The sequence below is a fragment of the Carettochelys insculpta genome, chromosome 4 (genome assembly GCF_033958435.1).
Source record: "Carettochelys insculpta isolate YL-2023 chromosome 4, ASM3395843v1, whole genome shotgun sequence".
NCBI lineage: Eukaryota > Metazoa > Chordata > Testudines > Carettochelyidae > Carettochelys > Carettochelys insculpta.
The window spans coordinates 121,569,371-121,595,312 of NC_134140.1; the positions used below are offsets into that span (position 1 = coordinate 121,569,371).

A 25,942-nucleotide genomic window follows, 5' to 3' on the forward strand; every position below is an offset into this window, starting at 1 on the left:
TGCCACTTTGCAATTTCAGCTCTATGTGGCCTCAACTGCCACTCTGTAATTTGTATCGGAGGGGTAGTTGTGTTAGTCTGGATCTGTAACAGCAACGAAGGGTCCTGTGGCACCTTATAGACTAACAGAAAAGTTTTGAGCGTGAGCTTTCATGAGTACAGACTCACTTCATCAGATGCTGGTCTGTGATTTGAGCTCCAGTGTGGAGTTTCACAAAAACCCTAGTATCCAGCTCTATCTTTCAACAAGTGGAGAGGGCTAGTCAAACCAGGCTTATAGCTATATGGCCAAGGCATAGGCAGGACCAAGGCACTCCACAAGCTGGCTGAACTAGTAAACAACCCCCCCCCGACTTCCCTCCTGCTTTACAATACTTTAAACCAGGGAGCCCTGTGTGATCAATGTCTTATGCAGCTATGGCAACTGCCCTGTCCCCCACAGCAACCCAGAGCATTGGTGAGATCCCACAACTCCCAAACTGAGTGTCAGCATAAATTGTGATTTTACAAAAATGTGTTTACAATAGACAAAATCTCATGGCTTACTTGCTACCCATTAGGCTTTGCCTAAAAGGTCTCACACGTGCACACCTTTGTATTCTCATTCAAATGATCTCTGGGAGACACATTCCTCCCAGCCTTCAGCAGCATTGCATTCCTTACATCGATTTTATATTGTGACTGTGCTTATGATACCGTTTACAGTATTTTTCTTTTGTTATAAACAGTAGAAGCATCATTCCAGAATGACAGAGAACCAGCCACCCAGCAGTATTCAGCTATCAAAACCAAGTGTCAATGGTTTCTTGCGTAGAAAACGGTCTTCAATAGAAAAGCCAAAGTTTCCTGCAGAAGCCACTGTGACCTTTCATAATATCTGCTACAGAGTGAAAGTAAAGAGTGGCTTTTTATTTTGTCAAAAAGCTGTTGCTAAACAGATTTTGAAAGATGTCAAGTACGTATTTAAAAAATGTCTAGTGTATGTTAATTTTGTTTTCTTTTTCACACGACTTAGTCAATAACCTCATGTCAACATCTATCAAATACATTCAGGAATGAATATACTGATGAAAAAACTGTACGAAATACAGTTAACTGTATTAACATTTAATACATTAGCTTGTCCCACTAGTGACTGGTAACTTCCTTCCCCCCCACCCGATGTCCCAGGAGTTCTGTAAGAAATGCAGTTTTTGAATTCACACTTCATATGTTAAATTTTCTATTTGTTTATGAAATACAATCCATGTGATACTGATACATGCAATAGATAAGTGTTACAAATCTGTTGTGTGTTGCTTAAACTGAATGCTGTACCAGTATGTTACTAATTGGATGCATTATTACTTTTATACATGTAGTGTGAGAGTTTGAAAAAGTGCAAAGAAATTAGAGGAGCTGGTAGTTTAGAACCTTAGTACAGAAGCATTGGTTGCAGCACAGCAAAGAAATCTCAGTTCAGCTGAAATTTGAGATTCATATTAAACTCTGATTTTGCAGATGTATAACTTAAGGCCTATCTTATTTCTGAAGGTAAATAGATGTCTAGTCATAATTGTATACAAGTCACAGGTTTGTAAGCAAAACCTGTAAGTTTGCAAGAAAGATACGTATATGTCCATTTTAAAGTAGGTATGCAATTGGACTTGAATTTTGGAAGAGAAAGAGGAGCTAAATGTGTTATTTTAAAAAAAGCCTTTGAAATGGCAATATAATTTTGTGTATTTGAAAATTAATTATTAGTTGCTAGAAGATAATAACGAAGTTTATAACTTTGTAATTTCACATTACTGTGGAAGTTCACCAGTTCCCAAAGGATTTTGTTTTTGCAATACCACACAAGCAAACAAGGCCTTCAGATTAAATGAATTAATCTATAAATAAATCAGTGAATTTAGGAAATGTTGCTTTTGTTTGCAGTGGCATTATGAGACCTGGCCTTAATGCTATTTTGGGACCCACTGGCAGTGGCAAATCTTCGTAAGTGTTGAAGCAATTAAAGGACTTGTTTTATGTTATTTGTATTCAACATGTTGAAAAACCGTGCCAAACAGAAAATAATTCGGTCATCGTGAGTGAGACCAAAAGTCCTCGTAGCCCATCATCCACTGTTCTGAGCAGCCAGTGCCAGGTTCCCCAGAGGGAGTGAATAGGCCATCATTGTGATCTTTCCCCTTTTGCCCATTCCCAGCTTCTGGTAAACAGAGGCTAGGGACACCATGCTTGCCCATCTTGGATAATGGCCGTAGATGGACCTATCCTCCCTGAACTTATCTGGTTGTTTTTTGAACCCTGTTCTAGTCTTAGCCTTTACAAGATCATATGACAAGGAGTTTCCTTTGTTGACTGTCTCTTATGTGAAAAAAACAACCCTTCCTTTCGTTTTAAACCTGCTGTCTATTAATTTTATCTGTGATCCTTAATAGAACTGATGTCAATGAGTACAATAAAAGCCATATATTCAGTGTTGCTTCAACCTAACTTCACCTTTATCACCCCAAAAGCAGCTCAGATTGCCGTGATCAAAAGTAAGGTAGCTTGAGCTGAGCTACTTGATTTTAGGTGTACAAACCTTCATTTGTGATATAAATATAAATTTAGGAATCTTTTCCAGCTCATACATATTACAGCAGCTCATAGGCTGCTCAAACTTTTATCAGGCCCAGCACAAAAGCTTCTTAAAAATCAGGGAGCCCTAACTCTGATAGTTTGACCTCTGCTTTTTAGGTGAGTAGATCATGCTACAAAAGAGAAACTGAGCTTGCATTTCAGCATCAAAACTGAGTGCACTATACATTGCATTATCTAGATTTGTATGCCAAATTTATCTTCCACTTACTCCACCATTCAAAAAAAGATTTACTCTTCAAAAATCTTTCATGAGCCTGATTTTGCTTACTCTAGGCTGTTAGATGTCATAGCTGCAAGGAAAGATCCTCATGGGCTGTCTGGAGAGATATTGATAAATGGAGCTCCTCGGCCTGCCAACTTTAAATGCATCTCTGGATACGTGGTACAGGTAAATGAGCCTGCAGTTATTATCTGCCTTTCCTGTTTTAACTTCCCTCCAGAGAGAGGTAGTCTGTTTTAAAATTAACCACTCCCTGATTCGTACAGACCCGTGATGAGAATTATGGTGTAAGAATTGCTGACAAAAGAACCTGATATAAAATATAGAAACTAGTGTAGGGTAGTGTTTCTTACCTCTTTTCTCGGGGGGCGGGGGGTGAAAGTAACTTAAATTGCTTATAGGTACTGTGCTATGACACACCTTCCCACCCTCGGTCGGTGTTGGGGAGGGCTCTGAGGGCGGGAGATGGGTATGTGTGCAGATGTGCAGAAGTCAGGGCAGGGGGGAGTGTGGGGGAATCAGCTGGGGCAGGGGGCATGTGGTGGGGTCAGAACTGGGAGTGTGGTGGGGTCAGAGCTGGGGGCATCTCGTGTGGGAGAGTCAGGCCTGGGGGCAGGAGCACGTGCAGGAGTCATGGCTGGGGGCAGGGTGTGTCGGGGAGTCAGGGTTGGGGTGTGTAGCGGGGGAGTCAGTCAAGGCTGGAGGCATGTGGGGATTCAGGGTTGGAGTGTGGGGGGGAGTCAGACAAGGCTGGGGACATGTGGGGGAGTCACTCAATGCTGGGGGCATATAGGGGAGTTTAGTCAGGGCTGGGAGCAGGGGTCATGTGAGGGAGTCAGTCAGGTCTGACGGCTAATGCTCACCCCAACCCCATCACCTGGCTGAAGTGCCAGCGCTGGCTTGTCCCCCTACAGGGGAGGGAGAAGGCTCTGATCCTTACAGGCCCAATCCAGCCCATAAGTTCTTCACCTCTGGTTTAATTTTTTTTAAAAATACATTTCATATTTTTTGTTGCTGAACATTATAAAATCCCATTTCTAAACAATTGTACCCTCCCTTGACTGTCATTGGACATAGGTGCACCAGTTTAAGAGTACTGCATAGGGTGCCATAAATCCTAAGGATTGTTCTGGGAGTAGTCACTGCAGTTATAATTGAGGGGGTCAGGTGGTTTTGAAGGACTGAGTTACAACTTCCACACTGCTGTTTTTATGACACTAGTTTGAGAAGAGTTAGAGAAAGTATGTCCACCCTGACTGGGAAGCTCACTTTCAGCTGCATTATAGACATAGCCTTATAGGTCTAGTTGTGAGGAGGAGTATGACTTATTAGGGTCTGTCCAGAGGGAGGACCATATAAGAGTTGTAGCTGACTGATTATTCCAAATAGATTTTTTTTTGGGGGGGAGCAGGGGAAGGGGACGACAACGATGGACTGAAGGGCAGGCTTTTGGAATATTAGCAGCTGATTATGGATCAGCCATTTATGGAAAAAAAAACGAGTTTTTGGAGGTTTGCAAGTGATCTGAATTTTCTTTTCTTTTCTTTTCTAATATTGAGCTTAAAGACACTTAAAATTCAGCAAACCCCAGAAGTCTTCTCTGAGACACCACAGTTTACAAAGATATTGTAATACAGTTCAGGTTCCAAATGTTAGGATAATGTTCAGATTTAAAATAGTTATCTAGTGGAAATACTTTTTCTGGATACTGCAAGCTAGATTCTGAGCTCAGGTAAAAGGTGTAAACTGGAATAACTCTGTTGAAATCCATGAAGTTATTCTCACTAGTGCTTTGGAGATCAGAAGATGATGCTATGTACTTTTTTAAACCTTTTCTGAGAAGTACTCCTCTGAGATCCAACATTAATGTGGGATCAACAAAAAAAAGTAAGGTTTTGTATTCCATCTTTCCCATGCTTTTCTACCTGGGGCTTGTTCCATGAATGTTGCTCGATCTTTTCAGCTGATATCATCTGGGGCTAGCCATCGGTCCTTTTCCATGTGTGGGGAGTACCACAGAGGACTACTCTCTCCCTCAGTCCCAGGGGAGTCAGCTTTGTAGAAGTTTTGCTGGTGCCAGAACTGGTCCTGGTCCATCCCCACACATGTGCCCAAGCATGGCCATCCCTAGCAATGCTGATGCCCTACACAGCCCAGCACCTGCAGTGAGGGAAAAGTGGTGTTGCAGGGGAAGAAGCTGTGGGGTGCAGGAGCACTGCTGGACAGGGAGGCTCACCTATAGCCTCAGGAGAGCAGGCAAGAGGTGTGGGTGGCAGCATGAGCCTGCAGGCCAGAGGGCTATACTTGCTGGAAGATTGACCCAGTCAGGGTCGATCTTCCAAGGTTTGCGGTGGGGACATCATAAATCAAACTATCAGGGCTTGACAGTCAACCCTGGTATTCCCCATTCTCATGAGGAGTCAGGGAGGTCAACAGGAGAGTTACTTCTGTCAGCCTCCCTCTGTGGATGGCCTGATAAATTGATCTTAGATATGTCGATTCCAGCTCCGCAATTGTAGCTGGAATTTCGTATCTGAGCTAGACTTTTAGGTGTAGTGTAGACCTACTCTTAATCTTCCAACCCCCCTGGCTATGCTGCTCACCGCTGCCTGGTGAGCAATGGCTGGGCACAGCCTGTAGCGAGCCCAGCTGGAGAATACGGCTGATGGCAGGAGCTGGCACTGGTCCTTTAAGCAGAGAGATTGGCTGCGGATAGGGCTGGCCACTGGAGTTGCTATGCAGCACTCAGCTCCTATGGGACCATGAAATTTGGGGTTCTTTGGTGCCCCAATATCATGGTGCCCTATGCAGCTACATTGTTTGGTAGGGCGGCCCTGTGGCTATTGGTAGGGTCAGCTCCATGGGAGGGAGTTTGGGTGAGGGAGGAGTGCAGGCTCTGAGACGGAGTTTGGGTGCAGATGTTGGGCGGGGCAGGGGTGGTATCAGGACAAGAAAAAGGGTGAAGTCTCTGGAAAGGGGTTTGGATGCAGGAGGGAAGAGGTGGTGAGGGGTGCAGGACTTACCTGGGACACCCTCCTCTGGCAGTGGCTTCTAGGTGGGGAGTCTGTGGGGAGGTCTTTGTGTGTTGCTGCCTGCGGGCACTGCCCCTGCTGCTCCCATTGGTCACAGGGGCACTCAAGGCATTGGCAGCTCATGAAGATATGTGCCCCCCCCAAGCTCATATTGGCAGCCATGCAGAACAAACATCAGGAAACAGCTCTAGCCCTGCTGGGCTGCCAGTGGTCATGGTGGTAGGTGCCCCTAGTTCATTTTAAATCATCCAGGGGTCACTGATGGGGCTGGGAGACACTCAAGGACAGGCATGTGGGGGCAGCAGGTGGGGCTAGGAGAGAGACCCAGGCCTAAACTTTGCTGGAGCTGGGTCCCAGGCCATGAATGTTCCTATTGTTCAGGCATTATGATCCCACAGAATTCACCACTCCTGCTCAGTCCCAAAGAGGGTACCATAATTTTCTAGGAAAAGATTTCTACCCTCAGCTGGGAAAACTGAGTCATCTGGGCTCTGGATTTATAGGCAGAACTCAGGATAACTCTGCATTCACTGGACAGCATTTCCCTTCCCTGGTGAATCCATAACATATATGGCCTTTGATTCATTAGCGCAATACATTTCCATTCATGTTTTGGGGGTGGAGGTGGGCTTTGGCTATACTGGGTGAGACCAAAGGTCTGTATAACCGATTGACATTGGTCAGTGCTAGCTGCTTCAGAGGAAATGAACAGAACAGGTAATCATCAAGTGATCCATCCCGTCATCCATTCTCAACTTATGGAAAACTTAGGCTGGAGTACCATTCTGACCCATCTTGGCTAACACTCATTGATGCAACAATCCTCCATCCTTACCTAGTTCTTTTTTGAACCCTGTTATATTCTTGGCCTTCATGACATCCTCTGGCAAAGAGTTCAGTAGGTTAACTGTATGTTGTGTGAAGAAATACTTTTTTCTTTTAAACCTGCTGTATGTTAATTTCACATGGGGCTTTTCTACACGACCACCTTCCTTCGAAGGAAGGATGGTAATTAGGGTTTTGGGAGTTTACTAATGAAGTGCTGCTGTGCATAGGCAGCACTTCATTAAGCAAATTCCCCTCCATGGCAACTTTGAAGTTTTAAACTTCGAAGTACCTGCACGTGTCTAGCCGTGGCACACCTGCTGGTACTTCAAAGTGCCGGGGCAACTTCGAAGTACTGGTGGGTGTGCCGCCGCTAGATGCATGCCGGTACTTCAAAGTTTAAAACTTTGGAGTTGCCACGGGGCGGGAGGGGTGTGTGAATTTGCTTAATGAAGTGCTGCCTATGCATGGCAGCACTTCATTAGTAAATTCCCAACACCCTAATCACCATCCTTCCTTCGAAGGAAGGTGGCAGTGTAGACACAGCCATGGTGACTTCTGGTTCTTATGGGAAGAAAAAAAATAATACTTCCTTATTTACTTTTTCTTTCCTAGCCATGATTTTATAGGTCTCTGTCATATCCCACTCACCTCATCCCCAAACATTGGTTTTGGTTATCTAGCACTAGGAGTCCAATCAACAAGGGGGTTGAGCTTCTGTTTCCTGAGAGGATCCCAGCACAGCCAGGCATTCTTCAGCAAAAGTGAAGAGGTTGGTACTTTTCTGTGCTGTGGAATTTCCCTAGTTCATGGTCAGGAAATCCCTCAGCATGGATAACACCGTGAGAAGTTAAACAATTTTAACAAGATTTCAGAAGTAAAGAGAGCATTTAATTGAAAAGATGAGGCATGTATCTGAAAAGACTTCTTGGTGACGGAAAAAGGTCTGTTGAACTCGTTCATCAAAAGTATTATTATGAAGTTTGGTCTTGTGTAGTTTTCCCTTCCATTATTACTTGTTACCATACTGTTGCATGATGGTGTGAGTAGAGGAAAAATGAAGCTTGAAACTAGAAATTGGTAATATTTTTGTGTGTATTCTAAGGATGATGTGGTTATGGGAACCCTAACAGTGAGAGAAAACTTTGAGTTCTCAGCTGCACTCCGTTTGCCAAGTACTGTGCATGAACAGGAAAAGAAGGAACGAGTTAACCAAATTATCAGGGAACTGGGTTTAGACAAAGTGGCAGATTCCAAGGTAAGTATACATGGCATAGCATGACAGGGTATTTAATATTACCCAACAGAAAGCTGAGGAATGACAAAGTTATAATTGTAATTATATAATATTTTACAAATAAACCTTGAAATGTTGTATTTGCAAACAAAAAAGCACTTGAGAAGCAGGGAATTCAGAGTTAAGACTACCTTAATGTATACTTCCAGTCTGAAAAGAGATTTGAAAATGTTGTGATGTTCTCAATGATTTCCATGTCAAATGTGTTCAGTTTAGAATTCAAAAAAACTTATTTAAACTTCCACCTCTGTACACAAATCTTGGGTTTTATAAATGAAGCTGGGATCTGTAAAAGAAGCAGGGGTTTTTATTTCTAGCATATTATCGCTGATAATAAAGATACTGCATATTAAGTGATGCCTCATGATGCTTCTGTAATCCAATTCAGGGAATAGGGAAATGTGCAGATGTCACTGATTGGCTAAGCAAATAGAGGTTAGTAAATAATTCTTTTAAAAGAACAGACAGCATTTTAGTATTTCTAATAGGAGTAAAATGATGTACAAATTATTTTTGTGCTACAAGTAATTAGATATGATTCTGCATACATGCAGAAATCTTATTTATTGAGTTAGACAGTACATTTTTATGTAATCACTTCTAAGAATAGAGTTGCACTTTGCTCCCTAACATCCCACCATTTGAATAGTAACAGAGAGAAAGCCGTGCTAGTCTATATACTATGAAAACAAAAAAGCAGTCCAGTAGCACTTTAAAGACTAACAAAATGATTTATTAGGTGATGAGCTTTCATGGGACAGACCCACCACTTCAGACCATAGTCATACTGCAACAGACTCAATATTTAAGGCACAGAGAATCAAAAATAATAATCATGGTTGACAAATCAGAAAAAATATTATCAAGGTGAACAAATCAGAGAGTAGAGGGGCAGAAGGGGGGGAGGGGAGTCAAGAATTCGATTAAGCCAAGTATGCAAAAAAGCCCCTATAATGACCTAAAAAATTCCCATCCCAGTTCAAACTGCGTGTTAATGTGTCGAATTTGAATATGAAAGAGAGTTCAGCAGTCTCTCTTTCCAATCTGTTGTGAAAATTCCTCTTCAGTAACAGAATGTTACTGTTAATGTTAATGACCTGAAGGTTTGCGTCTTACTGAAGAGGAATTTTCACAACAGATTGGAAAGAGAGACTGCTGAACTCTCTTTTATATTCAAATTCGACACATTAACACGTGGTTTGAACTGGCATGGGAATTTTTTAGGTCATTATAGGGGCTTTTTTGCATACTTGGCTTAATCGAATTCTTGACTCCCCTCCCCCCACTTCTGCCCCTCTACTCTCTGATTTGCTCACCTTGATAATAATTTTTCTGATTTGTCAACCATGATTACTATTTTTGGTTCTCTGTGCCTTAAATATTGAGTCTGTTCTGGTATGGCTATGATCTGAAGAAGTGGATCTGTCCGACAAAAGCTCATCACCTAATTATTTTGTTAAAGTGCTACTGGACTGCTTTTTTGTTTTCATCCCACCATTTGTGGTGCCATTCACACACTGTTAATATGGGTCAATACCACTGTTTCCTCTAATCTTTTCCATACATGTGCAGAATACATTTTTATGTGCACCAAGGCATGTATGAATGTGAACCACCAGTAGAAACAAACCTAGCTGTGGGTGCTCTGCTAATCAGCTGGGTGGCATTTGAATTTCTCCTGCACAGCTTATAGGGAACATGGATCCTTATGTATATTTTTTTTTATCTTGAGGTGCTTAGAAACCATGGGAATTAGCAATATGGAGACACAGTTTTTCTTACTATAAATTTACCACATTCTAACAAGGCTTTTTTTTTTAAATTAAAGCTACATACATTTACAAACTTCATCTTAATGGACTTTTTGTTTGAAAATTGATTAATTTTTGATGCATTGTTATTTCATCACTAAATCATGTGACTGTGCTAGTTTCATATAAATATTGATTTCTGATCTAACATCTGAAGTTGAGTCCAATATTTTCTGGATTTGAGCTCTTAATGAAATTATTTATTAAAAATATCTCTCCTTTTAAATGGATGATGCTCTTTTGCACTAGGTTGGCACGCAGTTTATTCGTGGGGTGTCTGGGGGAGAGAGAAAACGGACCAATATTGGGATGGAACTCATTACTGACCCTGCAGTCTTGTTCTTAGATGAACCAACTACCGGGCTGGATGCCAGCACTGCCAATGCTGTCTTGCTGCTCCTGAAAAGGTGATTGCAGTGGAATCACTGGCCAGAAACTATCTGGTCATTGATAGAAATGTTCTCTATATATCTGCAATTAAGTTATGTTTAGAAATAGTCACAGCCTGATGTAGTGCTAATGATGTTATTCCCATATAAGGAAATGGAAGCTGCAAGCTTCCACATTTGGAATTTCCTTCTAATTCTGCTCTCAATGGCCGTTTGTACACAGGCAAGATCTTCTGGAAGAACAGTGCCTTCTTCCGGAAGATCTGAGGAATGTCTACACATGCAAGATACTCTTTCAGATTTCTTCTGGAAGAAGGTGCCCCCTCTTCTGGATTCTGTACTCCGCTGCAGAATCAGGAAGAGGACTTTCTTCCGGAAGAATCTTCTGGAAGAAGGCATGTGTAGATGTTCCCAGACTGCTTCCTTCCGAAAGAAGCCGTCCTCCATGGCAGCAGCCTGCTGGAGAGCAGGGCTGCTCTAAACACCACCAGCGGGCCTCTGTGGTCTCCAGGTCCTTGCAGCCTTTAAAGCCGCAAGGACCCGGAGACCCTGTGGCAGGAAGCTGAGAGTGTCAGACAGGCAGCATGTGTAGGACTGCCTGCCACACTCCCCCAAGGCCCCGCAGTGCCCAGCGAGTCCTGACCCACAGGGATGGCCACCAGGCCCGCACCCCCCGCTGCCCAGGGGAGCTCCAGGACCCCAGAGGAGGGCAGCCAAGATCCTGACCAGGCTGCAAAATGGAGGGCCCCCTCCTGGACTGAGCCAGAGCTCCAGGACCTCCTGGGGATGTGGCACAGTGAGGAGGTCCTCTGGGACACCAGTGGGCACCGGAAGAATGCCCCAGCATTTGCCTGCCTCGCCCAGGGCCTGGCTACCCGTGGCCACCCCCCTGGACACTGAAGCAAGTCAGGTGCAAGGCGGAGGGGCTGCAGCAGGGGTACATGCAGGCCTGGGATAGTGCCCGCAGATCCGGCCATGACCCTGTCAGCTGCTGCTTCTACTGGGAGCTTTGGGACCTCCTGGCTGCGGATGATGCCTCCCCACCCTGTGCCACTGTGGAGACAGCCACAACCGAGCCCCCTGCCACACCAGAGGAGGAGGACGAGGGACCCGCCACTGTAGCTGTCCCATCTGATGTGGAGTCCACAGATGGGTCCCTCGTCATCGCGGTGCCCTCCACCGCCAGCAGCCATGCCGCCTCCAGTCAGGCGTCACCCGACATATATGAGGCCACCGTGGGTAAGTGCGCACAGTGGAAAAGCACAGTGGGGGGAGGGGACACCTGGGTCCCAGCCCTGGGCCCCGAAGCCCTAAAGTCCATCCCCAGTCAGGGCCCAGGGCGCACCCATGCCTGCAAGCAGCACCAGGCTCCCTCTCCCATGGAATGCCCCTGCTGAGCGTGCTGAGGCCCCCACCGGGCAGCATAGCTGCATCCGGAACCCCCTTGGCCGAGTCCCCCTCAGCCCACAAGCCGGTTGCCAGGGTGGGCCACCATGGATAGCACTCCGGCCCTGATATCATGCCCCAGTGGCCTCTGCGGCAAGTGCATGCAAGCCTGCACAGCGGCCTTGCCTGGCACATGCCCATCCCATGGGTCAGTGGAGGGGGGGTAACCAGCTAGGGAGTCTGTGGCCATGCCACCCAGGTCTCAGACGTGGCACTGACTCCCCCATACCCTCACCCTCTCTCTCTCTCAACAGTGGTACCATCTGACAGCCGGGGCAGCTGGATGAGGAGCCCAGGGCCTGCCAGCCCCATCCAGGCTGGAGGACCCAGCAGCCCACCAGCTGGGCCTGCACTAGCCCCCGCTGCGCGGTGGCCATGGATGCGCTGGACCCGACGTAGCCCCTGCGAGGAGAAGGTTGCAGCCTACGTGGCAGCTCTCCGCCACCAGAACACCTTCGCAGAAAGACGGCTGGCCTTCGACGAGGCTGAGCTTCAGTGGAGGCGGGGCACGGGGAGGTGGTGAGGATGCTCCGCACCGTGTGTGGGGCCCTAGCGGGCCAGCCTGCAGCGCTCCCAGCTGCTCCCCCTTGGAGGTCCCCCCACAAGGCCCCCGCTGCTGCCCCCCGCAGTCCCTCCTGAGGCCCTCACTGCTGTCCCCTGTGCAGTCCTCCCTGAGGCCCCTGCTACTGCCCTCCTGAGCCCCCCCACTGCCCCCTCAGCTGCTGCCCCTGCATTCCCTCCTGCTGGCTCCCCTGCTGGCCCCTGAGCTGCTCCTCTGCCTCCAGCCCATGACCCTGAGGCCTTGGCTGCCCTACTGCCCCCGTGCCTGCCCAATGCTGCATTGAGGAACCTCACAGCATGGCTTGTGGCCATGGTGGGCCACGTGGAGGGTCACCCAAGCCACAGCCTACCCCCCTCTGGCCCCTCCATTGAGGTTGGGCCAGGTGCTGACCAGCCCTACCTGCTCCTGCTGGTGCTTCCAGCCCCATTAGTGCCCCGCAGGGGACTGCACACCCAAGGTGGGAGGGGCACCCGTGGGCACCGGGGCTTGTGGCCTTCCACCCCATCCCTTGATTAGGGCCTCCCCACCATTCCTGCCCCAGTCCCCATCCAAGTTTAAGTGCCCCCTGCCCCCTTACTCCCATGTATATAGTTCCTTCCTTCTCAGGTTTTTGTCATTACTTTTATTATTCACCATTTACTGTTTAAATTGTTCACGGTTGTTTAAGGTTGAGGGTTAAATACATGTTAGCATTCTGCACCCCCCGCCCCGTGTCTCTGATTACTGTGGGGGCGAGTGGGGGGGGGGTTGGGAGAGGTGTGGGGTGTGTGCATGGGGGGGTGTGTAGGGGGGCTGTGGGGAGGGATGCAGGGGTTAGTAATCCCCTCGTCTGAATGCCTCCTGAAGCGCCTCCAGGATCTGGAGCCCATCACAGTTGAGCTGCCTGTCGGGGGGCTGGAGCAGGCTGCTGGTAGTGGGGAGCTAGCTCCGCCATCCAGCCCTGGGGCAGGGTCCCCTCATGTGCCTCGATGAGGTTGTGGAGCGCGCAGCAGGTGGCCACGACCTGCAGGACGTCTCCACCCCCACATCGAGTCACATGAGCAGACACCTGAATCGCACCTTCAGACAGCTGAAAGCACACTTGACGGGATATTGGGCCCCTGTGAGCCAGGCGTTAAACAGCTCCTGGGAGGATGTGAGGTGGTCTGTGTATGGGCGCATCAACCAGGGCTGGAGTGGGTGGGCAGGGTCACGCGCAAGGCAGAGAGGCATCGTGACGTCCCCAACAGCGTACTCCCACTGGGGCACGAATGTCCTGGCCTCCATCCTGTGGAACAGGGCAGAATTCTGAAGGATCCGTGCGTCATATGCCCTGCCCAGCCAGCTGACATAAATGTCCATGAACTTCCACGGGCATCCACAACCGCTTGGAGCACGATGGAGTGGTACCCCTTGCAGTTGACATATCAGCCGCCACTCTGGTCCGGGGTCCTGATGGGAATATGTGTCTTGTCAATCGCCCTGAAGCACTGGGGGAACCTGAGCTCGGTGAAGCCCTCAGTGACTGCATCCAGGTCCCCAATGCTCATCAGCTGCCGCACCAGCACGTGGTTGATGGCCATCATGACCTGCAGGGGAATGGGCGCATTCATGGGCATATGCAGAGGTGTCCCTGCCCCCTTCCCCCACTCCTTCCCTACCAGCCCCCGCCCCGCTGAGGGACCCCTCTGGCAGCGGCATGTGGTATCCCTTCTGGGCTAGGCCTGCCTGCTCCCACCAGCCCTGCTCCTTCGCAGTCGGTGCCTGGGGTCCCCTGAGCCCACTGGCCCCCTCCCCTCCCACCAGTGGGGCAGGGTCTGGGGCAGGGCTTACCTGGAGGACGATGGCCCGCGACGGTGGATGTGCCCACCTCAAACTGCTGCCCGATGGATTGGTAGCTGTCGGGGGCGGCCAGTTTCCATATGGCGATGGCCATGTGCTTCTCCAGGGAGAGGGCGAGTCTCATCCAGGTATCCTGGCATCGTAGCATGGGGGCAAGCCAGCTGCAGATCTCGAGGAAGGTTTCTTTCTTCATCTGCAGGTTCTGCAGCCAGCGGTCATTGACCCACTCCTGCATGATGACCCTGTCCCACCAGTCTGTGCTGGTGGCATGGGTCCAGATGTGCTGGCCTAGTCAGAGGGGTCCTGGCAGGGGCAGTGGGGTGCCGGACCCACAGCCCTGGGCCTCTGGCTCCACAGGAGGGTGGCCAGGAGGATGGCTAGCCTGCGGGTGAGGGCAAACCTGTTCTGCATCTGCTGGGAGTCCATGCCTGTTGGTCGGCGGGCGCTGGACAGGGACCTGGGTCTGGCTTGCTGTGCACAGATGTTGCTGGCCTCAGCAGCATTTGCAGGGAGGGGCTGCTTGGGTGGGGCCCTTTAAGGGGCTGTGTGGCTGGCAGCCCCAGAAGGGCTCCCTGGCTGTGCGACCCCATCCGTGTTGTTTCCTGCCCTGTTCTTCCAGAAGAGTGCCAGTGCATGTGTAGATAAAGTCTCCCAGAAGAAGGGGTGGCTCTTTTGGGATCCTGTTTGATAAGTAGATGCACTCTTCCAGAAGAGGATCGTCCGGAAGATCTTCTTCTGGAAAAAGTGCCATGTGTAGAAACAGCCAATGAGTATAGTGCATTAGCAGTCATCTCTCCTCCTCTGGCTCAGTGGGAGGCCACTCCATTTCACAGATCAGTGTGGCACAACTCTGTTTCTGGGGAGTCATTCCAGCAGTGGGGTGTCAAGGCAACTCTGGCAGGATAGAGTAGGGCAAACAGTCTCAGACCCTCAGAGTAGAGGCATCAAATAGTTTTTCCGCTCAGCTCCTCAGTTATGACACAGCTTCAGTCCTGGCCCCCCCCCAGCTCCCGCCCCAAGCAATAAGGTCATGGATCGCCCCTTGCACACTCCATCATGGAGCTCATCTGTAATCCTGGGAATTCATGCTGATATGTGCTGCTGAGGTGATGTGCCTGTTCTGCTCGCCACGCTGGACAAACTGAATTAAATTCAAACTTTCCTGGGCCATTTCCTGCACACCTGGAGAGCAGCATAGCTGAAAGTGATGGCCAGAGTGGTCACACTGGGACACTGCGAGCAGGCCAACAAAGCTAAATTTCACAATACTCCATCTGCACTATCCTAAAAGTGACCATGCAAGGTTGATTTTTGGCATTACTCCTCATGAAAAGCACAAGTACGAAAGTTGACCTTAGGAGCCCTTAAAGTCGGCAGTATGAACTCTGTAGCGTGAACTAATTGCTTAGACAATCAATCTGAGCTAAGTTCTGCCTAACATCCTAGGGTAGACTAGGCTTAAATAGCTGGTCACTTTGCCTAACTATAGTAGATCAACCTCTATCTTCTGTCCCACAATCCACAAAAGGGACTGGGAGTTCGGCGCAACAAACAAATTATTTTGGATGGTCTGCCTGAAGAAAGGGATTTTATATAGAAATCTCATACAGCCACAGTTAGCTATCCCGACAGTGACTTTGTCCTGTAGATGTGGGAAGGTAGAATCTGGCCAAAATGTGATGCCTCCCACTTTCTCTTTGTCCTAACTAATAAGGGCCTTAAGATTTAACCCCTTTAAACATTTTTCTGCTTTGCTTGTTCCATTGTATTTTGGTTTGACAATATATTGCTTTCCTGAGATGTTACAAATATTTGCACAAGAATGTTCTATATAAATCTTTCTTTGGAAAATATATGACCTTTTACTGCATTTCAACTATCAAAGCATCAAGGGAACCATGAATGCTAAGGTACACATCCTGAGACTAATTTATTATACAGGAATAATTTATGGATGATGGGCCAAGTTCCGAGGTAAATATTCTTTTTTAACTCAATTGTTACTTAAACAAGCTACTATGGATGTTGATGGGCTCTTACTTAAGTAAAGAGTGACTAAAAATAGGGAAGATCCCGGGATGTGACCTGATACGCTTGTCATTACTTCAGATTATGAGTGTTACTGGTCATTCATAGCGGAAAGAAAATATAAGAGAAAAGGGGTAAGTGATGACCCTCTCTCTTTTTTGCCTTTTAGGATGTCAAGTCAGGGGAAAACAATAATCTTTTCCATCCATCAACCCCGGTACTCCATATTCAGATTGTTTGATAGCTTGACCTTACTGGCTTCAGGAAAACTGTTGTACCATGGCCCTGCTCAGAATGCTCTGCAATACTTCAGATCTATTGGTGAGCTTTCAAAGGCAGCTTAAGTCACAATGATGGTCCTCCAGGACATTGTATTGATGTTGGCCTATAGCCTTCTAGCACATTCTGATTTTTTGATCTGGATTCTCAAAGATAGTTAGGTACCTTACCCCAGCTGATCACAGTGTAAGTTAGGCACCTATATACTTTTGAAGCTCTGCGCCCTACTGCATAAGTATGAAATAAAATCTTGTTTTAAAATGCAGTTGGTATAAAAAAAGTCAGCAAACATGATTTATTTTTAAGCCATGATCCCTACCAGTGTGGCCTCTGAGATGATGACTTACTTGACTTAAAACCTTCTACTCTGATTGGAGCATAGGTCATCTGCAAGTCTACTCCACTGCACTCTGATGATGGACTATGATAAAAGCTTTATATCCCAAGACCAAAGTGAGCATATGCAATCACCTAGCCTCATTATCTTCTTGTAAATCTTGCTTCAAAAGGCCTGTGAGATATGACCAATTAGATAAAACAGTTTTTAATCTTTTAAACAACTAAATGTTTACGAAAGACATATCTTAATTCAAAAAATCTTAGCTATGTTGTGAAATAATGTGCTTTAGAATGTTTATCTAAATCAGCAATTTCCTGCAATGCGCAATTTTGAGTTGCACTTTACTCGCATTCACTCACCACCCCTGTGTCCAGCTGCGGCTCACCACCCTGCACATCCCCAGCTTCACCACCGTGCACTCCTCCAGCTGGTCCCCCCCCACTTGTCCCCAGCATTACCACCCACATGCTCCTCCAGCTCCTTCACCACCCCTGCACATCCCAGGCTTACTACCCCTGAGGCCTGACTCCAACCCCCACATGCCCCAGCTCAACTCCACTTCCCCGCCCCTTCTTGCAGCCCTAACACACCCCAGGCTCAACAACCCCTGCCCTCCCTTCCCCAGGCTCCAACCATCTGCTCTAGCCCCCTTCCCCCAACTTATGCACAATTCAAGGTATCTCGGAGGACCACTGTAGTCTAATAGACTCTGTCTGAGCAATGGGGCAAGTGTGTTCCAGAGTACCTGTGCTAATTTTTCCAATGCACGCACAGAATGAGTTTTGTTATGTACACCAATATCGGAGTGATGTGGGACACATTTGACACATCACCTCCATATTGGTGTACATGACAAAATTCATGTAGTGGGGGTGTGGCTGATGGTTCTGGGTGTGGGAGGTCAGTCAGGTCTGGGACAAAGGATTGGAGTGTGCAGGAGGTAAGAGTTCCAGGCTGTGGCTAAGGTGGAGGGGCTCAGGGTTAGGGCAGAGAGCTGTGGTACAGGGAAATGAGGGCAGGCTCTGGGATGGGGCTGTGGATGAGGGGTTTGGAATTTCGGCTGGCTAGTGGCTACAGCAGGGAATGAGGACACCTCCTCCAAGTCTTCTTCCCCACAGGAATACCTGTGCTATGGGGGAGACGAGCCTCTTCCCTAGCCAAAGCAAGTCTGCTAGTGCTTGCAGGGAGGGGCATCTCTCTCTGCGGCAGCTCTGAGTCCCTGCATTCAGCTAATAGGCTGCTTGCATGGCTGTGCAGCTGCAGAAGTTAAAGGGGACTAGTTCCAGAGTCAGTGGCCCACAAGCAGTAACATCCTGTCTGCAAATCCTTGATATTTGTATATAAGGACTTTTGAGCAAGGACACCTTAGTTTATTGAACCTGTAAAGAATGCACATAGAGAAGTTGTTTATTATGTAGTCAAGTCCCAAGTGTTGCAGACTTCGATACATTACTATCAATACCTTGAATTGAATCCAAAGCTGAACAGGAGGCTTCAGTCCTCCTATTCAGACCTTGTAGTGCTATGCTTATAAGAAGCACTTGGGATCTTTTTCAGGGGAGAGGCAATACACATGCTTATTGAGAATACAGTAGCAAATTTGTTAACATATCCTCACACACACAGACATATTGTGGCAAAAGCCAATCTTATTGGCCAAGTAAGATTGACTGAGTTAGGAGTCAGGGTTCTTTGATTGCAGTTCAAGGCTCCTCTTAGGCTTGGCTTGCAGGACCGAACCCAGAGTCTCATGGCAACAGCACCCTTTCTTATATCTGCAAGAGTCTATTGCGGTCTGTGGGTTTTTGTGGGGTTATGCTACAATCTTTCACCTGTAAATTTTGGGGTTTCCCCACAGTTATCTTTTTTATGTTCTCATCTTCTGGGGGGTGTCTGTCTGTCACCAGGCCTTGTTTATTCTGCTAATTTACTCAGCCTCAGGCACCATGGATGTCCTTTGATTATTTCCAAGTCTCTCTGACAGTTTGAACCTATGTGATGATTTTCACACACATTTTTCACTCACATCAAATGACTTTACAGGACATTCCATACTAAAAGATACAACTAATTTGTAACAAGAAGAGGTGAAATACTCTGTTTTGGCTAATCATGAGAAACAGGGTGAAATAGAAGCATACAGAACTTATGAGAAAATAATTATACATCATACTTATATTCTTATATCAATGCTAAAATACTGCATTGTGGCCACAGGAGAACTGCTCGTGTAATGGTCCTTGTACAAAGAAGCTCTGCTAAATAAATGAACCAAGTTCAGCATGAAGTATGCTTTCTAAATGGTGTAGCCCCAAGTGAGGCATAATAATGCCATAAGGAACTCAGAAAGGCTGGTTGATGATTCATGGAGGGGAGACATCTTCACATCTGAACTTTGCCAAAATGGAAGGAACCAGACTTCTGGAACCAAAGACCCATGAACTTTGTAGTTTAGGCCCTTTCTGCTTTTGTCTTTGCTGAAGTTGACTTGTTGCATTGCACAGATAGTCGTTTTGATAGCTGGATGTCTAACTGCTTTCCCAGTAAGACAGTTTTTAATAATATTATCCATAATATTGCAGCATATTTTTCCCATCTGTTGAATGACTGAGATCTGACATTATATCTTTGCAGGTTATGAATGTGAGCCATACAACAATCCTGCTGATTTTTTTCTGGATATCATCAATGGAGACTCAACTGCTGTGACACTCAGCAAATCACAATCCATCAGTCTATGGAATTTATCAGATATGGAATCTGGAGGTCAAGTGATTGTCCACACTGATCTGTCTTGCTGCACATGCACCCCATGGGTGCAAAATAGGTTCTTTTCGAATAGCAGTTTCTGTTATGGCCACACCTGAACCCCTAATGACCTCTTAGCTATCATAGGTGAAGGATGAGGGGTGAAGTGGCAGCAACCATTACTCTTTTACTTCCTAGCAACTTTGATTTGAGCTGGAACCCCTGCAGCACATGCCTTTGTTCAGGATAACTTCTCATGTGTCACCTACAAAGAGGGGTCAATGAGCCCCCAAATGCCATGGTCAGGATGGGCGAGGGGTTGGCCAGCATCTCTTGGGCACTAGCTTGGAACTGGTGGCCGCAGTAGGAGTCTAGCTCCTCTTGCACTCACTGGCAGTGGTGGGGCAAGCAGAGCAACAGCTCTAACTTGCGGCACTCTTTTAGCCATATCTCTCAAGGAAGGGGTTGGGACTGTCTCACACTCACCTGCAGTAAAGCAGAGTGATGTGCTGGGGTAGCAAAGTGAGTTGAGGCTGCAATGCTCCACTGCTGCTGCTGCGTGTGGACTTGGAGGGATGGGAAGAGGCTGTGTGTGGACAGAGAAAGGACAAGGAAGAGGTGGGGAGCAGGTGGATGGAGGGGCAGAGCAGATGTGGGAACGGGCCAGGTCTAGGGTATAGGAAAGTTGTTCCAGCCCTTTCCTGGGCTAGAGGGTGGGGATCACATGTCCCTCCTGCCTTCCTTCACTGGTTGCTTCTACTTCTCCTAACTCACTTTATGAGCTCATTTGGGTTTTTAGAATTTAATTTATTAATTTTTAACTTTGTTTTGCCTATTGGGAGGGGAATTTAATTGAGAACTTTCCAGCACCCCTCCTGTAGATAAGGATGTTCCCACATTCATCTGCCTTCTGTAGGAGTACATACCACAGCATTGCTCCCTATGCTACTCCTTGCCTAAAAGCAGAACATTGTTTTGTTTCTAATTTTGTGTCCACAATTGCTTGTGGGTAAGATTAAGGCTAGTTTGTGAGATTCACCTTCCAAGATTTTAATGTAGTTTTCTGCTTTACATTCTTAGGGAACTTCTTGGAAAGTTGCATTCAGAAAATATAAGCTCCCTGAGAACATGAAGAGAAAACTATGTACTGTCTTGGCATCTGAATCACACAGCTTATTCTGGGACATGTTTGGTTTGCCAAACATTATATTCTGACCACCACGGAAGAAACACAGGAGACAACAAATGTGGTTTAACTAGACTACAACTTTATTCACTTAAAATACATAGCAGTGCCAAGTAATAAATTCTACAGTGCATGTCGTCATCATTTCCAGAAATATTTCCACATAGTCCCCCCCACCTAGTCCTGGGCATCCCGTTGCTGGAATTCTTCTTTTTGACTGGTATGGAAATGAACATGAGCTTTGAATCTTTGATCCTGATCTGAACTGCTGTAACATTCTGTAGGTTTGGATGTGGGTTTCTGATTCAGTCTCATCTCTTCATTTGTAAGAGATTTTTGAGAATAAAACAGAGCACTTTTGGGGAAGATGAAATGAAAAAACTTCAGGACACCTAAAATGCCATGAAGTAATTTGTCTCTGTAGCTTTCCATTACTGCTCCTACAACATCATTTTTTCTTTTTAATCTGAAGAAACCATTGAAGAGGTCAGAGCTGATCAGACTATTGCTGAGAAATTAGCAGAGGTGTTTTCCAGTTCCCCATACTATAAAGAAACAAAAGCAGAATTAGAGAAGCTGTATTTGAAAAATAAAAGAAGGAGGAGTGAAGATTTCCAACAAATCACATACAGCACTTCCTTCTTTCATCAACTCAAGTGGGTGTCAAGACGCACATTTAAAAACTTGATATATAACCCACAAAATTCCACAGCCCAGGTAATTTTAGTTATAAATAATCTATTTCTTCCTGAATATGGATTGCGTTGAAAAAAATATTGGTTTCAAGTGAGCAAAGAAACCACTAATTGATTAGCCAATGGCATTACTTTAAATAGTCTAGTTTAAACATACTAAGGATACCTGCACATAGTCATAGATCATATTAACAGAGCAATCCTTAGACTGCCAGGCTTTTCAGTGCTGCCTTTTGTACCTTTGCTAAGTATCAAATACAGTAGAACCTCAATATTACAAACACTGGAGTTATGAACTAACCATTCAAACACATGTCATCATTGGGATTGGAAGCACGGATATCAGGCAGCATCAGAGATTTTTTAAAAAGCAGAATAATGTGTTGAATGAGACTACTTACGTGCAATGCCATCATGTGCCAGCAATGCCCCTCGGCCACGTATACTTTGCATTTGGGCCCATTGATTTAAAGGGGACAACTCATGGAGCAATACAGTAAGGTCTCAGACTATGCCAGGGTTCTGTTCCACACCCCCCTCGCGTAACCTGAATTTCACGCAAGTTGGGGGGGTCTGGCTTTTTTCCTGATGGACCACATGTTCTGCAGCCAGGGAAGCAGCAGAAAGGTAACTCCTGGGGTGGGGGGCAGTTGGGGAGAGTTAAGCCTGGCCATAGATTGGGGCCATGGGAGGTTTGGGGGCTGGGGTGGGGTGGGGGTGTTCAGGTGGAGCTGTGTGCAGGGTGGTGAGCCAGAGCCTTTCTCAGGCGGTGAGCCAGGACGCGTCTGGAGGTTGAACCAGAGCCAAAGCAAGGCGCGGGTGGTGAGACAGTGGGTGGTGGGGTGAACTGGGGGTGGCGGGGGGGGTTTGAATTGGAGCAGCGCATGGGAGTTTAAACCAGGGTGGGGAGTGGAGGATGAACCAGAGCCCCGTGCAACGATAGGTGAGCCAGAGCCACACGTGGGTGGTGAGCCAGCCGGGGCTGGGCGGGGGGTGTTGAACAGGGACCAGTTGAGGTTGAGTTGGAGTTGCACCTGAGGGGTGGTGAGCTAGAGCCAGAGGCAGGGGTCGGGGTGAGCAGGAGCTATGTGCAGGTGGTGAGTGGAGCTGGTGGGGGGAGGGGCTGAGCCCAGGCTCTGCAGAGCCAGTGGAGTTGAGCCAGGGCTGGGGGGGGGAGGTGAGTTAAGCACAACTGGAAATTGCACTACAGGGTTTACAATAGGAATCAGGGTCAGACACATAACAGCGGGATCACATACTCTGAGACCTTACTGTACACTACTCTGTATGATTAAAGGTGCCACAGTGTGGCAACTAAATTATCATTCTTTGCCAAGCCTCTGTAGAATTATAGTATAATGAATTGTCTTTGAAATGTAATGTAGTGCTTGTAACAGCAATATTATTTTACATGTTCTTGGTGTTTTGGCTATCATATTATGGCACTGAATTGGAATAGATCATACTTCTCATTTTTTCTAACTTTTTTTTACTGTGTACTAAAATAGCAAATGGGAGGATTACTAAGAATTATAAATGCTAGATTAATGACTAATAATATAAGACAAAAGATAATTAATATAAAATGTACTGGTGTGTCCTACCACTATTTCGGCCAGCTTTAGCTTGACCTTTACAATGGCATCCAGGAAAAGGAGGAGAGCACAAGAAGCTTTCCATCCCACACTTGTGTAACCCATGTAAGGATCAAAATTGCAGCCCCCTGGTGAGGGGTTTGCAGGGACTGTTTCTTTCTTATGCCCATTCCTAAAAGGCGAGGTGGGGCAAATAGGAAATGAAGCCATTGGTCTTTCCTGTTTACACACTGATCAACAGAGTTGGGTAGCCTTGAAAGTGAGTAGGCTTCGCCGTACAAAGCTCTGAAGTACTGTATATGCTGAGTCTGCATGCACAGGTGCTCCAGGACACATTTTATGTGAATGCCTTTTTGTGCTTTTATTGGCTTAGTGCATCTCTATACTGAACTGTGCTTAAGTACTTGTCTGCATTGGTCTGCACTATGCTTTAATGACACAACCGAATGTTTTTTGAGCATTTTTCAACAATGATGCAAAGTTTTTTCCAAAAGTCGATGATTACCAGCATATGGGAAATTTATTCAAAATCCTTCAAGTTAAAAGACTTTTTGTGTGTATATCGTATCTTGATATTGTTGCTATCCCTAATAACTGGTTTGTAAAAGCTTGACCTCGTGACAAGAATTACAGTCTGAAGAGCTTTACAAAACACCCAGGTTAATGATCTTGGCTTTCTTAAAATCTTTTCTGCCTCCCAAACCTCATTAGGAATGGATTTCAACCACTGTCTATAAATGGTACACAGGTCACTAAGCAGATGTTTGATAATTCTCTCCAAATTGGTCTTGATACGATCACTGTTTTCTCCTACAATGAACTTAATGGATGAATTATCCTTGATATTTGGTCCTTTCAGTAGGTTTTTAGTGATACGGTACTATGTATGAACTGCTTTATAGTGTTAAGACTCATGCATCTGTCATGTTTAATCATAATCATAATTTTTGCTGAGGGTTTTTGTTTCTGGTTTTTTTTTGTTTCAGCATATTAAGAAATAATGTACAACTTTTAATCATTCTGATTGTATTATTAAATTTATACACACTCTTATCTGTTGGAAAAAAATCATGTTTCTGTTTGCTTAAAACTAACAATAATTGGCTTGTCTGGAATCAGCTAGGTTTTAAAATCCTTTCCATTGGACTTTATTGTGAAATACATTATTAATGCCTATTAATGACAGGTAACCGTTTTTTCGCTCTTCCCTTCCCCCTCCCTCTCTCCCTGCTATGTAAACCCTACTCCAATCCTACTTGTTTTCCTACTCCAGTCATCTGAAGAGTGGATCTAACCCACAAAAGCTCATGACCAAATACATTTGTTACTCTCTAAAGTGTTACATGACTGCTTGTTATGTGTGAAGCTACAGGCTAATGCAGCTGTCTCTCTGAAATTAATAATATGGTTCAGTTCCTTCCCCCTAGATCTATTATTGATTAAACTTAAAACTGTTGCCCCTTGTTTCAATCACAAAGTTGTTTGTTTAAACATATTAAATTTGAACCTAGTATTTGCAAGAAATAATCAGACTTCAGAAGTAATTTCTTTTCAGATTGTTTCAGTACAAAAGGCTTCTCTTTACTTAAGCAGTATTTCTGCTCCCTCCTCTGCTTTTAGTTTATTAAGGATCCTTTTGCTCTATTTCTTAAACCAGTGCTATTTTGAATCTATTGATTGAACTGGAAATATTAGCAACATAAATTTTGTAAAACAAGCTGTGAAGGTTTAGTTTTTGTATGAAAGATGAGGTTTATTCTCAGTTCAGCTTATATTAATTTATTGTTTTTGTTGCCATTGTTCTGCATCAGCAGAGCAGAGATACTAGTTTTTCTATGATACAAGATAGTCTGTCAGTTTGCATTTTGCAGTTCTGGACTCCACAAAAATGAGTATTCTCGTGGTTCAGTGGCTGAATTATCACCCTTCAATCAGTTCTAGAATTTCCCACGTGTCAGCTGTGTATTTGAACAAATATTTGAGGGTCTTTTAAATAGTATGAACAAATAAGACATTCAACAGGCAAGGTGCAGCTTGTTTTATAAGTGTACTTCTAAAGGAGCTACCCTAATACTTCTTTGAAAGCTCATGACTTTTGTGAAGAAATACATTTGACATGTGGTGGGGGAACTGATTGAAAAGTCCCATTACCAAAGCAAAGAAGGATTAAAGGATGGAAATATAACTAATGCCAATCAACATGCTTTTGTGGAAAGTAGATCTTATGAGGTGAATGTGATCTCACTTTTTAAGAAGGTTCTGAGTTTGATAAGGTGGCCACACAATCATTACAGACCACCTTTTTGTGTCTTTTCTCACTAGTTTCCTATGTTCAAGACCAGACGTTCTGGCCAGATTCCTTTAAAGTCTCCCCTTTTCTGGAATCTCATTCTGGGAGAGGACTTTTACCTATGCTTTCATCTAAGCCTCCTTTATCTGATTGCCTTTTACTCTTTCTTTTAATTTCATCTGCCAACTTGTTCACATCTGCGGTGAGTTAGATCATGACAGGTGTTCTGGTCATGTCACTAAGCACACCTGCATACCTTCTGGGGCAGCTACCTTGTCCTGCTTGGCCACAAGCTGTGGTCTCCCCCTGTAATACAAAGTAAGTTACTAAGCCAAAATAAACAAAACACACCAGTTAAACCTAATACACCACTCAGAGAAATTGTTTCTTCGTATATTCCTCATGTCTTGTCCGTGGTTCAAGTAAAATCTTCCAAGACAGCATTGTTCCTTGTCTCTGGCCTTGATCTACAGCTTTTTAGCATTCTTTGTTTTCAGGTTTCTTCATGTGTATACTCTTAAAATGGAGAGGCAATTTAAAAAGCCAGCTGAAGACAAAAGTCTAATTGCTTACCATTCCATAAATAGACTTTTCCCCAGGGCAGGAACCTTTTGTTTAGTCTTCCCATATTCATGGGAAAAATACCAGATTCAAGATGGATTCCAGCACCAGGTGGCATGATCACATGTCTTCATAGCATCAACCACAGTTTGGACTTACAGGAAAAACACAACTATTTACAGATTGT

At 45.7% G+C, this 25,942-nt stretch overlaps 1 protein-coding gene across 1 annotated transcript in view; it reads left to right on the plus strand.

Annotated features, from left to right (window-relative positions):
* The first annotated feature begins 745 nt into the window (after positions 1-745).
* LOC142012802 (broad substrate specificity ATP-binding cassette transporter ABCG2-like) overlaps positions 746-25,942 on the plus strand; it is a 53,509-nt gene continuing 28,312 nt past the window's right edge. Inside the window, exons 1-8 of the mRNA XM_074993642.1 lie at positions 746-954; positions 1,920-1,979; positions 2,904-3,018; positions 7,813-7,965; positions 10,065-10,222; positions 16,231-16,382; positions 19,315-19,446; positions 21,087-21,331. Of these exons, the coding sequence (XP_074849743.1) occupies positions 746-954; positions 1,920-1,979; positions 2,904-3,018; positions 7,813-7,965; positions 10,065-10,222; positions 16,231-16,382; positions 19,315-19,446; positions 21,087-21,331 (1,224 nt within the window). The remainder of the gene's footprint in view (positions 955-1,919; positions 1,980-2,903; positions 3,019-7,812; positions 7,966-10,064; positions 10,223-16,230; positions 16,383-19,314; positions 19,447-21,086; positions 21,332-25,942) is intronic.